Source organism: Coccinella septempunctata, chromosome 2, assembly GCF_907165205.1.
Source record: "Coccinella septempunctata chromosome 2, icCocSept1.1, whole genome shotgun sequence".
NCBI classification, from domain to species: Eukaryota; Metazoa; Arthropoda; class Insecta; order Coleoptera; family Coccinellidae; genus Coccinella; species Coccinella septempunctata.
Window position 1 is genome coordinate 37406347 of NC_058190.1, and position 12086 is coordinate 37418432.

The following is a 12086-nucleotide window of genomic DNA, read 5'->3' on the forward strand; positions in this document are numbered from 1 at the left end:
CTCAGTACAAAATAGTACAAATCTTTTAATTACTTGATGATATGCTATCTTGAATCTTTGATATAAGAATAAAAATAGAAGAATTTGATGCTCACAGTATTTTTCGTTGTAAATTAAAAGAATGTAGTAAATTACCACACGATGTATTTCATTCAAGATTTTACATATAAAAAGCAAAATTTCCTTACTAATATTCCACCAAGGAAATGTGATTCACAAGGAGACCAAGTTCTTCATATTGATGTTAAGAATAACATTAGGTTTATTCACAATTTATATAGAACCACTCTGTACAGTACTTGAATAGGAAGATAAAACAATAAATCTAAAGTCCTGAACTGCGTTCGCCATTGCTTGTGTCCTATACTGTACAAAACATTAGCTATCATGACTGAGGGAATTCCAACGATTGCCGAGGGTTAACTTTGCTCCTTCTGAGGAATTCACTCTTGATTGCTCCGAATGCCTATATGAACTTGATTTGTTATGTTGAACTACTTCGAAACTGCCTTCGTTTCTGTTCCTGAAAATATAACAGAAAGTTTGAATTTCAATCGGCTCAGCCATTGATGGTTCTAAATGATTGCTCATTCAGTACCATCAAGCTCTATTTTAAGTTGATTTTAATTTATATTGAAATATATTTATATGAGTTATTCATGGAGTAATTTCTGTACTACCCCAACTATAAGCTAAAAAATGAATTGGATGATTCAGCAAAGCTACACAGAACATGAACTCGGTGAAAAATTAAGAAATAATTACAAATTCTGAAAAAAATTGCCAGTTATGATTAATTCTCAATTGAAATATTTCCAAACTTACAAGAATAATAAACACGATAACATAAACAGATATATCAATAAAGGGGCTTGATAAAAAGTAAGGAATCTATGAGATACTCTAGAATGTGATAAAATAATTAGTTTTTAAATATCAAGTTCACTTTTCGAGAATGATTTCAAATCATTGAATCTGCATATTATTAAGACATGATAATAATCAATTTATAAATGATAGTGCCTACCTTCTATAGTCATTAGTTTTAGACAGTGTGGGAAACATTTCTTCATTATGAACATCTGGTGCACCCTTGATCACAGGTTTAGCGTTTCGACTTTGAACTTGATGTCGCAAAGTTGGAATAACATATGTTCTGTTTGTAGATTTGGGTTTTTCTTCTACTTTAGGAGGTGGGGGAGGGGGTGCAGCTTCCACTATCTCTTCAATTTTCTTCCAAGGACCAGCCTTCTTCTCCGACTGTTGATCTCCTTCATCTCCTTGTTGTTGTTCAGAATTTGAATCACCATTTCCTTGACTTCCATCATTATTCTGATTTATGCTTAGGTTACCAATTTTGAGACCTGTGTAGTCTTTTTTCTCTTCTTCGAATTCTTTCCATTCATCTTGCTCCTACAATGAAAATGTGTCAATATGGCTTCCTCATAACACATTCAAGAATCTTTTTGAACATGGTATACATGATATAAGAATAATGACACCAATTAATGAATACTCACAACCTCAGGTGTGTTTGGTTCCTCTCCATCGACTGGACGGTCTGGTTTCTTTTTTATTTCGGTTTTTTTAGCATTATCCTCTAGTTTTTTTGCCACTTCCTCAGTTGTCGAAAATTTTTTACTACTCTTGCCCTTTTTTCGGTCTTTTTTAGCGAAGAAGTCGTCTAAGTCTGCCATAATTCCGAAAAATATAACTGTACAACAATACCGTACACTACAGAAGTAATCGAAAGTTGAAAAGAACCTTAACAATTTGGAAATTTTTAGTTTTCTACCTTACCGATCTACTCGCAATGACACAATGACAGAAAACGTCAAATTCTTATTCTCCTTTTTCTTCTTCTTTAGTTTTCACAAAATTATATGAAATCATTCGAAATGATTATTAGAAGTACCATAAAATAATCATTTTAAATAGTAGTAAATTTATATAAGATAATGAAATAAATGAATTGAAAAAAGAAGATTCAAAATGCAGTTGAATATCGAGTCTGCGCACGCTCGCGGCTGAGTAATGAATTAAAATTTAAATTTTTCCGCCATGATGAAGTCGGTCCAGCGAACTCTAAAAGTTAAAAGCTAACTGCAATTAGGTATAATCAGTTTCCAGCTGAAACATCACACATTATAATTTTTTCGACTTAATCAAACTGATTGAGAAGTCAATGAATATTCTCAAGCTTTCACGGAAACCATAAGAGTAACTGTAACAAAAAAACCATAACAGATTGAAATACACTGTGCCTTCTGAATGTGACTGTGATTTCGAAAATAAGATTTATGCTTTACGAGGATATGTATTGATATCTAGTTAGCCTAGACCAGTTCCATGCAGAAAAAAAATTGCGTTACCATAGCAACTAACAATAACTTAAGGTAGAAGCATCGCATTCGATCTGTGCTCGATTTGAAAACGATGCAGACTTCTTAAACACTACTTCTACTATGGATTAGATTTGGGTACATTTCTATACGATCCAGAAACAAAGCATCAATCGATGGTATGGCGACACTCTCGTTCTCCAAGACCTAAGAAGTTTCATGTCCAAAAATCTGATGGAAAAGTTCTTACTTCAGTTTTTGGGATTGGCACGATTGATTTTTTGGATAAGGGTAGAACAATAACCGGAGATTACTATTCGACATTACTGACCACTCTACGGGAAAAAATTGAAGAGAAAAGACTCGGAAAGTTATCCAAAGGTGTTTTGTTTTTGCAGGACAACGCCCCTGCACACAAATCTCATGTTGCCATGCAAAAATTTCGTGATTTAGGGTTTGAATTACTAGGGCATCCCCTTTATTCACCAGATTTGACTCCATTCGACTATCATCTCTTTCCTCAACTGAAAAAAGTTTAAGAGGTCGTAAATTTTCTTCCAACGAGGAGGTAATAAAAGCTGTGGAGGTCTGGTTTGCAGAGCAAGAAGAAAAATTTTTTTGAAAGGTCTAGAGACATTGCAGGTTCGCTGTAATAAATGTATCCAATTAAGAGGAGAATATGTTGAGTAATAAAATATTTTGACATTGATATTTTGTTTGGTTCTATAGTAGGCTAAGAATTTTTCAATATATTCTCGTATACTCAAGGATCGCGAAGAACATTAATCACATATTATGTGATTTTTATGTTATTCGGATCCATTGCATGGGAGCCATACGGAAATATATGGAGGACAATATTATAATAATAATTATAAGTCCTTTCATAAAACTATTTGAATTGTACTCACATACTTATTGTCTACAATTAATGGATAGAATTTTATCTGAAACATTAGGCATACGAATTTTGATTATAATAAACAACAACAAAGACATAATTAGGCACCTGTCTAAATTAGGCAATTTTGAAAATTAAAGAAAAAATCCTAGCAGACTTCCAACAAATCCGAAACGCTAAAAAAAGCATAATTGTCAATGACAGTTGATCTGAAAGATAACCACAAAATTATATGGCAGGACGAAAACCACTTCATAGTTATAAAGTGGTTTTCGTTTGATGTCACAAAAAATCTTAGTATAGGAAAATTGTGTTCTCTACAATAAGATGTGCAGAGACAAACTTTGAATGAATTTTGAACTCATATAGAGGTTTTTACATTGGAAGAAGTGTAGCTTTGGTCTATATCATTGTTGTCGAACACCCGGTATACATAAGAATAATTTTGAAATATGCTTCTGTATACCCTACACACATCACAAATTTTTTTTTTTAAAAATACCTTCATTTACTCCCTCAAGTGAAATCCGCCTCTGGGGTGGCCACCCAGTATATCAAGAAATTATTATAGTCTTCTTCACCTTCAGTGACTTTTTTAAGAAAATTTATTATTTATTTTCGACCTGCACAAGATGACCTTCCTGTTCAGATAAATAAATTGCGATTTTCGAACTTTATCCAAATTAAGAAATTCATAAAAAAATAATTGTTGATGTGACAACTTTGAGCAATACCAAAAATTGAAGCATAATTTAGCTTGTTTCTAAAAAGCGAATCAATTATTTGTAATTCGAAATACTGAGTGTTTTTTTTTACCCTAAACACTTCAAATGAAGATTAATGAGTCCGACCCAGGAATAATTGATATCTTTCTAACTCAACCTTAGCATGTATCAATAACCTCCTAAGTTTCAATAATATCCGTCAATAAGTTTGTATTTTATGATGGTCTAAGTATTTCCATGAAGTTGGAAAATCACCCTGTAGCTTTCTAGGGAAATCCAGAAATTAATTTTTTATAGTTAATCGTTAATCCGTAATCAGCTAGTCCAACTCTATCTCTGGTATGAGTAGTATGTACAGTTACTCCCCGGACACCCTGTATACCATGAAAGTTGAAAATAATACATGGAATTAATTGAAAAATTGAAGTCGATTAATAATTTTTTGGATTTTTCTCGTTTTGAGCATTACCTATACTTCATCATACAAATATATTTTGCATCAAAGAAATTACTGCTTTTTCAACACATAAAAACCTGAATTCTCAGTGGTTCTAATCAAACCATTAGTCTTGCAAAAAAACTATAATGAAAAATCCGTTTTGGCGGTTTTTTCATTAATCCCAGGTTTCGTTGGCAATTGAGCGAATTCAAAAGTTGCGGGTCTTTATCTACAGCCAAAGATTAGAGAGTTAGGTTAACTCTACAATCTTTGATCTACAGCATTTGAGCACAGAACACACCCATGACTTACTTTATGCATTTGAGTTTATTCGATACGAGGTTTAGTTCTATTGGACATTGAAAAAATTATTATGTGGTGGGGGTTGAAGGAGAAGGGTGTCTTGGGCTTGGGGGTACCGAATATTATATGGCGTATGCCGGAAGAAGGAACCGGTCAGTTGATATTTCATATCTTTTAGGCGGAAGAATTTGGCTGGGTAAGCTAGTTAATTGTCAGGAAGAAATATTTTTATACAGGATTGGAAGGCGTATTCTTGGAAGAGGAACATGAAGGTTCAGAGAATAGGATTGAAGTGATAGTACAATAATTAAGAAGTATATTTCTCCTCAACCATAGAAGTGTCCCGGTGTCGGTCTTAAGTAAATTCTTGCTCGACCATCACCTGGTTCATTTTGTGCATTCGCGTCAACCCTGTAAAAATATCTCAAGTTTAGAAGTTACGACAAAAACTCTCCATATTGAGCCAAGATATACCATGTAGAAACTAATTAATTTTCCGTGGATCATAATTGTCTCAAAAAATTCATCGTCGAGTAAGCTGTGGTATTTTACAGATCGTTCTGAGTCTAAAAGTAGTAGGTAGGTACTAAGGTACCTGAAAATTTGTTCTTTTTTTTCGCTTTTTTATTTGGGTGAGGAATTGAAAAGTTGTTATCTTGGTCAACTAGGAATATAATTGTTCAAAATATTCGTAAACAAAAAAAATTATACTCACGCTTTCACGGAAACCATGACAGAAATGATTGTTACAAAAAACCACAGCAAGTTGAAATTCATTGTGCGTTGTGAATAAAATGTTATTTCCAATATATTATTTCTCCTTTATACTCAGGGATCATGCATCAATAATATTATTATGTGTTTTTTATGTTATTCCTATCCAGTGCATGGAAACCTAACACAAATAAGGATGATAATAAATTAAACTATTAAATTTTATCTCACAGATTACTTATTGTCTACAATTAATGACCAGAATTTTATCTGGACCATAAGTTTAATAAGAATCCTTGATATTGGTCCAATAAATAAATTAACACAAAATATTACTTAACAAATTTGCTCATATGAATTATGAAAACTTTTAAATTCCTGGCAGACTTCTACTTAATCCGAAATGCCAACTTTATAGTTATAGCAGGAGCTAATCAAACATTTCAGCGCAGAGAATATCGACCTTCCAAATTCGCCTGCTTGACGAAGAGTTTCTATATATCTAATCGATGTGGCTGATATTTTATGAAAATCAAAAATTAAATTTAAAACTGAATTAGAATAACATCATTATCACTAATGAGTTATTAAAAGACGACACGTGTTTCGCTATCTTCAGGTAGTTGAAGGTAAGTATTTTGGACTTGTGGAAATCGGAAAATATGAAATTAGCTCCTGAAAAAAAATAATAATAAAAAAGTTTAAGTAATTTCATCTGGAATAATTAAGATCAAACGAATACGAAGGCGTATAGAAGGGCCACATAATATTTTAAAAATATTTTTCCTTAAATTCCGAGTTCAAAGTCAGAATTTTATTTACTTCGAAACCGATACAGGCTAGATGCACAGGGTGTTGTTCTACGACGACATAGATTATTTCTCCATATATACAGAGGGGGGGCCTGGGAGCTCAATGTTATTTTATGGTTACTATTTCAGTCTGGGGTGGGGGGAGGTTGTGGCCAACCTTACCTCTACCTGTCTACGACCATAATTTCATAATTATTCAAAAACATGGACCTTGGACTTTGATTTCGGAATTTAAGAAAAAATATTTTCAAAATATTATGTGGCCCTTCTACGCCTTCGTAAACGAATGAGTAAGATAAATGTGGAATTTATAAACTTACTTGTAGTGTTCGTTTTTCTATATTTAGGATGTCCCGAAAGTAAACCATGGATTCAAAATAAAAAGAATAACCCTATTTTCCTTAATGAACTATTGGCCTATACGGCTTCGCTTCGGATTCAGAGGGTGCATGTTAAAGTTCAATGGACAAACCAAAAAAAAAATTGAAAAATTAATCGCTATAAGGGTCAGTAATAAATTCATCATGTCTATAAAATGTTCGTTAACTTTCGTTTGTTAAATTTATTAACCTTCTGTGACTATTTTGTATATATATTCATAACCATTCATCGTTCTGATAGTTACAGGGCTTGTTTATTAACCTAAGACTTAACGTTAAACTGTCCTAAAGCCCGATAAGTAAATAAACCGGCACTGAGTTGATAATTTCAAATATGTTTTAAAATTGTCGCTGGTTCACACAGACGTCATATACGAACTGCTATATCCAAGTTTGGATAAACATTTCTTTCGCAAGAATCTGGTTGCACCAACATTTTTTCACCCTCACCAAGTTTCAGTAGAGTTCAGAGCGGCCGAAATAAGAGGGAAACAGCAATTCAGGGCAAAATAATGATGCATTAATTGTTCAGAGTTTCTTTATATTTAGTGAAAAAGTAGAATGTAGATATAAAAAAAGCTTTGAAATGCTAGTACATATTTCACTTTCTGTAATAGGTAGGGGAAGGGTGTACAGGGTGGGCAAAATTCGTTGACTACTGAGGAGATCTCGAGAACTATAGCAGTTACTAACTGCTAGTTAGAAGTAAACGGATGACACATTCTCTAGCTCTTTTTCAGAGAAACAAAGAATGGCGAGAACCGTAGCCTCCTACGATTCTTCGTTTTTGAGTTATTAGCAAAAATTGAGATTTTGACGATTTCGAAAAGTTTTCATAACTTGAAGTTACAGATCTGAAACTTGAAACTTCTATAGGCATTTTTTGACGTAGAATCCACAGACAACCTCAAAATATTTTTTCATTTTGAATCATTAGACGAACTTTCGTTTTTTTAAATGCAAACTTTTGTTGAATTTGTTATTTTTGAATTGAAAAAAACTTTTTTGCCAGTAGATTCTACGTATAAAAATGCCTATAAGAAGGTTCGAGATTCAGATCTGTAACTTCAAAGAGAAAAAAGTTATGAGAACTTTTCGAAATAATCAAAATCTCATTTCTTGCTAATAACTCAAAAACTCTGAAAAATATTACAGAAATGTGTCATCCGTTTTCTTTCAGCTCTTATAATTCCTGAGATCCCCTCAGTAGACAACGAATTTTGTCCACCATGTACAAAATTACACCACCATGTACAAAACTTCAAAAATTTAATGAAAAAATCGCACTTTTCATAAAACGGTCAAACATAAACATAATCAATATCTTCAGCTATACTTCAAACAAGTCATTTACGGATTAAAATCTAATATCGACTTTATAGATAGCGAAAATAGAATGATAAAAATAAATTTATTTTACCCCATCTGGAGGGCAAAATGACATAGTCTGTACAGGGTGGGCAAATTTCGATGTTTTAGCACTACAGCTTTTAAACCAGAGGAGATAGACAAAATCTGATACCCCATTCTCGTTCTCTTTTTCTGAGAAACTTACAAAAGTAGTAGTGATTTTTGGCCACTTTCTTTTGTTTTCGAGTTATAAGCAAAAATTGGAAAAATGGCGATATCGAAATAAATTTATTTCTCCGCTAATACTGATGATAGAGCTCTGAAATTGAAACATTATACAGGCACTTTTTTACGTAGAATCCAGTGGCGTGCTCGCCGTTTTAGCAGTATTTTCAATTACGAAGCTATGACGCAAAGTTATATTTTTTTAAATGGGAACACTAGTTTTCTGTGCAATTTTTTGAAAGCTTAATTTTTACTGATTTCAAAAATATATAACATCATATGGTTTGTATCAATATAAATAATAGAAAATGGTCAGAAACACTTTTTCCCAATATTTCTATGGTTTTAACTTTTGACGAGCACAGAAAAATAGAGTTTCCTATAACAAAAGCAGTCTCCTTCCGACAATGTCATTCCTTCTATGCTTTTTACCAATTTTCACAAAATTTGAATCAAGATATATTTCATAAATTTTCATAATAATGAAAGGACTTATAGAAAGAGACACTCGTAATCATACGATGCTATATTTTTCTATGCTCATCAAAAGTTGAAACCATAGAAATATTGAGAAAAAAGGTTTTTGACCATTTTCTATTATTTATATTGATACAAACCATATGATGTTATATATTTTTGAAATCAGTAAAAATTAAGCTTTCAAAAAATTGCACAGAAAACTAGTGTTTCAATTTAAAAAAACATAACTTTGGGTCATAGCTTCGTAATTAAAAATCCTGCTAAAAAGGCGAGCACGCCACTGGATTCTAAGTAAAAAAGTGCCTGTATAATGTTTCAATTTCAGAGCTCTATCATCAAAATTAGCGGAGATATAAATTCATTTCGAAATGGCCATTTTTCCACTTTTTGCTTATAACTCGAAAACAAAAGAAAGTGGCCAAAAATGACTACTACTATTGTTAGTTTCTCAAAAAAAGAGAACGAGAATGGGGTATCAGATTTTGTGTATCTCCTCTGGTTTAAAAACTGTAGTGCTAAAACATCGAAATTTGCCCACCCTGTACATAGTTCACAAAAAAACATTTTGTTTTTTATCTACCTCGGCACATTCGGCATGTGCCCACTCCTTGTCACACTAAATACTTCCCCTAAGCCCCTAAGGGTAGGTATATCTACAGGAAATTTCTTATACAGGATTGGAAGGCGTATTCTTGAAAGCAGAATATGAAGGTTCAAAGAACAGGAATGAAGTAATAGTACAAGATTTGAGAATTAAGAAGATTTATTTATTCAATGTTCAGAAACTTGTTGTTCCTATACTCCCCCTCAACCATAGTAGCTTGGTCTCTGTCTTATGAAAATTTTTGCTCGACCTTCACCTTGTTCATTTTGTGCATTCGCGTCAACCCTGAAAAAAATATCTTAAGTTTAAAAGTAAGAACAAAAACTTTCCATATTGAGCCAAGATATACCATGTAGAAACTAATTAATTTTCCGTGGACTATAATTATCTGAAAAAATTCATCGTCGAGTAAGCTGTGGTATTTTAAGTACCTTAGTAGGTATAGGTACTAAGTAAGGTACCTGAAAATTTGTTCTTCTTTTTCTCTTTTTTAATTTGGGTGAGAAATTGAAAAGTTGTTATCTAGGTCAACTAGGAATATCATTGTTCAAAATATTCGTAAACAAAAAAAATTATACTCACGCTTTCACGGAAACCATGACAGAAATGATTGTTACAAAAAACCACAGCAAGTTGAAATTCATTGTGCGTTGTGAATGAAATGTTATTTCCAATATATTATTTTTCCTTTATACCCAGGGATCGTGCATTAACAATATTATTATGTGTTTTTTATGTTATTCCTAATTGGTGCATGGAAATCTTACCGAAATAAGGATGATATAAATCAAACTATTAAATTTTATCACACGAATTACTTATTGTCTACAATTAATGACCAGAATTTTATCTGGGCTATTAGTATAATAAGAATCCTTGATTTTGAATCGGTGTGTCCGATTTTTTATTAAAAATATAATAATAAATTAATACAACAACATTGCATCATTATCACTAATGAGTTATTTAAAGACGACACATCACAGCAGCATCTTCAGGTAGTTGAAAGTAAGAATATCGGACTTGTTGAAATCGGAAAATACATATCAAATTAGCTTGAGAAAAAAAAATTTCCTTAATGAACTATTGGCCTATACGGCTTCGCTTCGCATTCAGAAGGTGCATGTCAAAGTTCAATGGACAAACCAAAAAAAAATTGCAAAATTAATCGCTATAAGGGCCAATATATTCTTCGTCTCTATAAAATTTTTGTTAACTTTCGTTTGTTTAATTTATTAACCTTCTGTGACTATTTTGTATATATATTCATAACCGTTCATCGTTCTGATAGTTACAGGTTACAGGGCTTGTTTATTGGCCTAAGACCTAACGTTTAACTGTCCTAAAGCCAGATAAATAAATGTCGCAGGCTTAGCATAATATCAGTCTTATTATAATACGCCTAGGCTTTTTCAATATGACTAGGCGAACTGTAAAACTAACAAAAAAAATGAAAATCGGACAATATGACTGATTATTTGAGACGTGTTATAATACGCCTGACGCTTCTTATATAGTCTTATTGTTATTGTACGTGATGTTTTTAGAATTTGACTCTATAAAATACGTCGTATTATAATACGACTGGCAGTGTACCAGGCAAATCATAGAAATCCCTTATAGGACAAAAAAATTAATTATAGATTTTAATTATTTATTACAACATGGTCCACCCTTATCACATTTGCTTGTATATTTCATATGGGATTTGATTTGGTTTGCGAGAACACTCTTTGAATCCCTGTACTTCGAATTTTTGAAATAATCTTCCCTTGAGGAAATTACCCCATTCTCTGGAATATTAATCACTTCATTACTGTGGCAATCTCATACCTCGAAACCATCGGTTTAACAGTCCATGGATGGTACCAATGTGGTATACATCATTGAAGATTTTTACTATGGTTCCTAAGATATTTTTGGAATCCAGAGGGCCTCTATCTAGGAACTTCGATTGCTACGGTTTGACCTATCTCAAGAAGTTTCAATTTCTTATTACTCACGTTCAGCATTTTTCTGCAGTCAATTTTGGCCCATTACATTACACTACTACTACTCTTTTTTTGGTCATTATCACTATTTCTTCATTTTTGCATAAATTGCACAATTAGCATGACGTCAGTCAGTCCTTTTACCCTACGACGAGTATAATCAATCAGAATCCAAATTATTCGCGCGTTTTTGAATTTAGACAGTAATATGCCTAATGAGCCACCCTTGAATCCCGGAGGATTCAAGTAAGTCTTATCAGCGAAATAGTCCGGTCAGCTAAAAACAAGATTTGATACTGCTATACTTATATTTCCTCAGAATTTGACCTTTGGTATTTTGATGAAGAAGTTCGCGTCACCATTCTTGTCTTCAATATTTCCTTTTGCTCATTCAATTCCCTTGCAAATTATGAATAATAACGACATGAAAAATAACCATTAACTCTTCAGTTTTCCCTCACACTCAAAATAGCATGTTCGTCTCGAATTTTGTCAATAGGCGTTTAGATTTTTAGATTCGCTAATATGAAAGGGTTGAGACACAGTAGAAACAAATATATTATGTGATGATAGTTTTATTGTCTGAAATATAATGAAATGAAGGTTTTTAAGCGGCATGTGGACAGGAATTGAATTCTGAAAAAAGTGCCACCTAGCAGGATTCGAACCTACGACCCCCCGATTACCGGTCAGGTACTCTCCCAACTGATAGCTGATATCGCTATATTTCGACGACGCACCGGGAAATGGATTAGTTGAATCCCGAAGATCATTGAAAACGAATGTTTATCGCCTCCACCTATAACATTTCCAATCGCTT

At 32.8% G+C, this 12086-nt stretch overlaps 1 protein-coding gene and 2 long non-coding RNA genes across 4 annotated transcripts; all 3 read right to left on the reverse strand.

The window, feature by feature from the left end:
• Positions 1-127: 127 nt before the first annotated feature.
• Positions 128-1808, reverse strand: LOC123308043 (protein CDV3 homolog). 2 transcript variants are annotated; one of them, XM_044890567.1, is made up of 3 exons: positions 1524-1808; positions 1028-1413; positions 128-523 (listed from the first exon to the last, which is right to left on the reverse strand). In XM_044890567.1, the coding sequence occupies exons 1-3, from the start codon at positions 1695-1697 to the stop codon at positions 379-381; spliced, it is 705 nt and encodes a 234-aa protein (XP_044746502.1). In that variant the 5' UTR covers positions 1698-1808; the 3' UTR covers positions 128-378. The 2 variants fall into 2 exon arrangements, with proteins under 2 accessions (XP_044746502.1, XP_044746501.1); XM_044890566.1 differs by having other exon boundaries at positions 1521-1800.
• A 2907-nt stretch (positions 1809-4715) lies between these two features.
• LOC123307779 lies at positions 4716-6181 on the reverse strand. The gene is made up of 2 exons (XR_006537007.1): positions 5426-6181; positions 4716-5121 (listed from the first exon to the last, which is right to left on the reverse strand). It is a non-coding gene; the product is annotated as an uncharacterized LOC123307779 (long non-coding RNA).
• Positions 6182-9416: 3235 nt separating this feature from the next.
• LOC123308093 lies at positions 9417-10021 on the reverse strand. The gene is made up of 2 exons (XR_006537045.1): positions 9858-10021; positions 9417-9560 (listed from the first exon to the last, which is right to left on the reverse strand). It is a non-coding gene; the product is annotated as an uncharacterized LOC123308093 (long non-coding RNA).
• Between the last annotated feature and the right edge of the window lie 2065 nt (positions 10022-12086).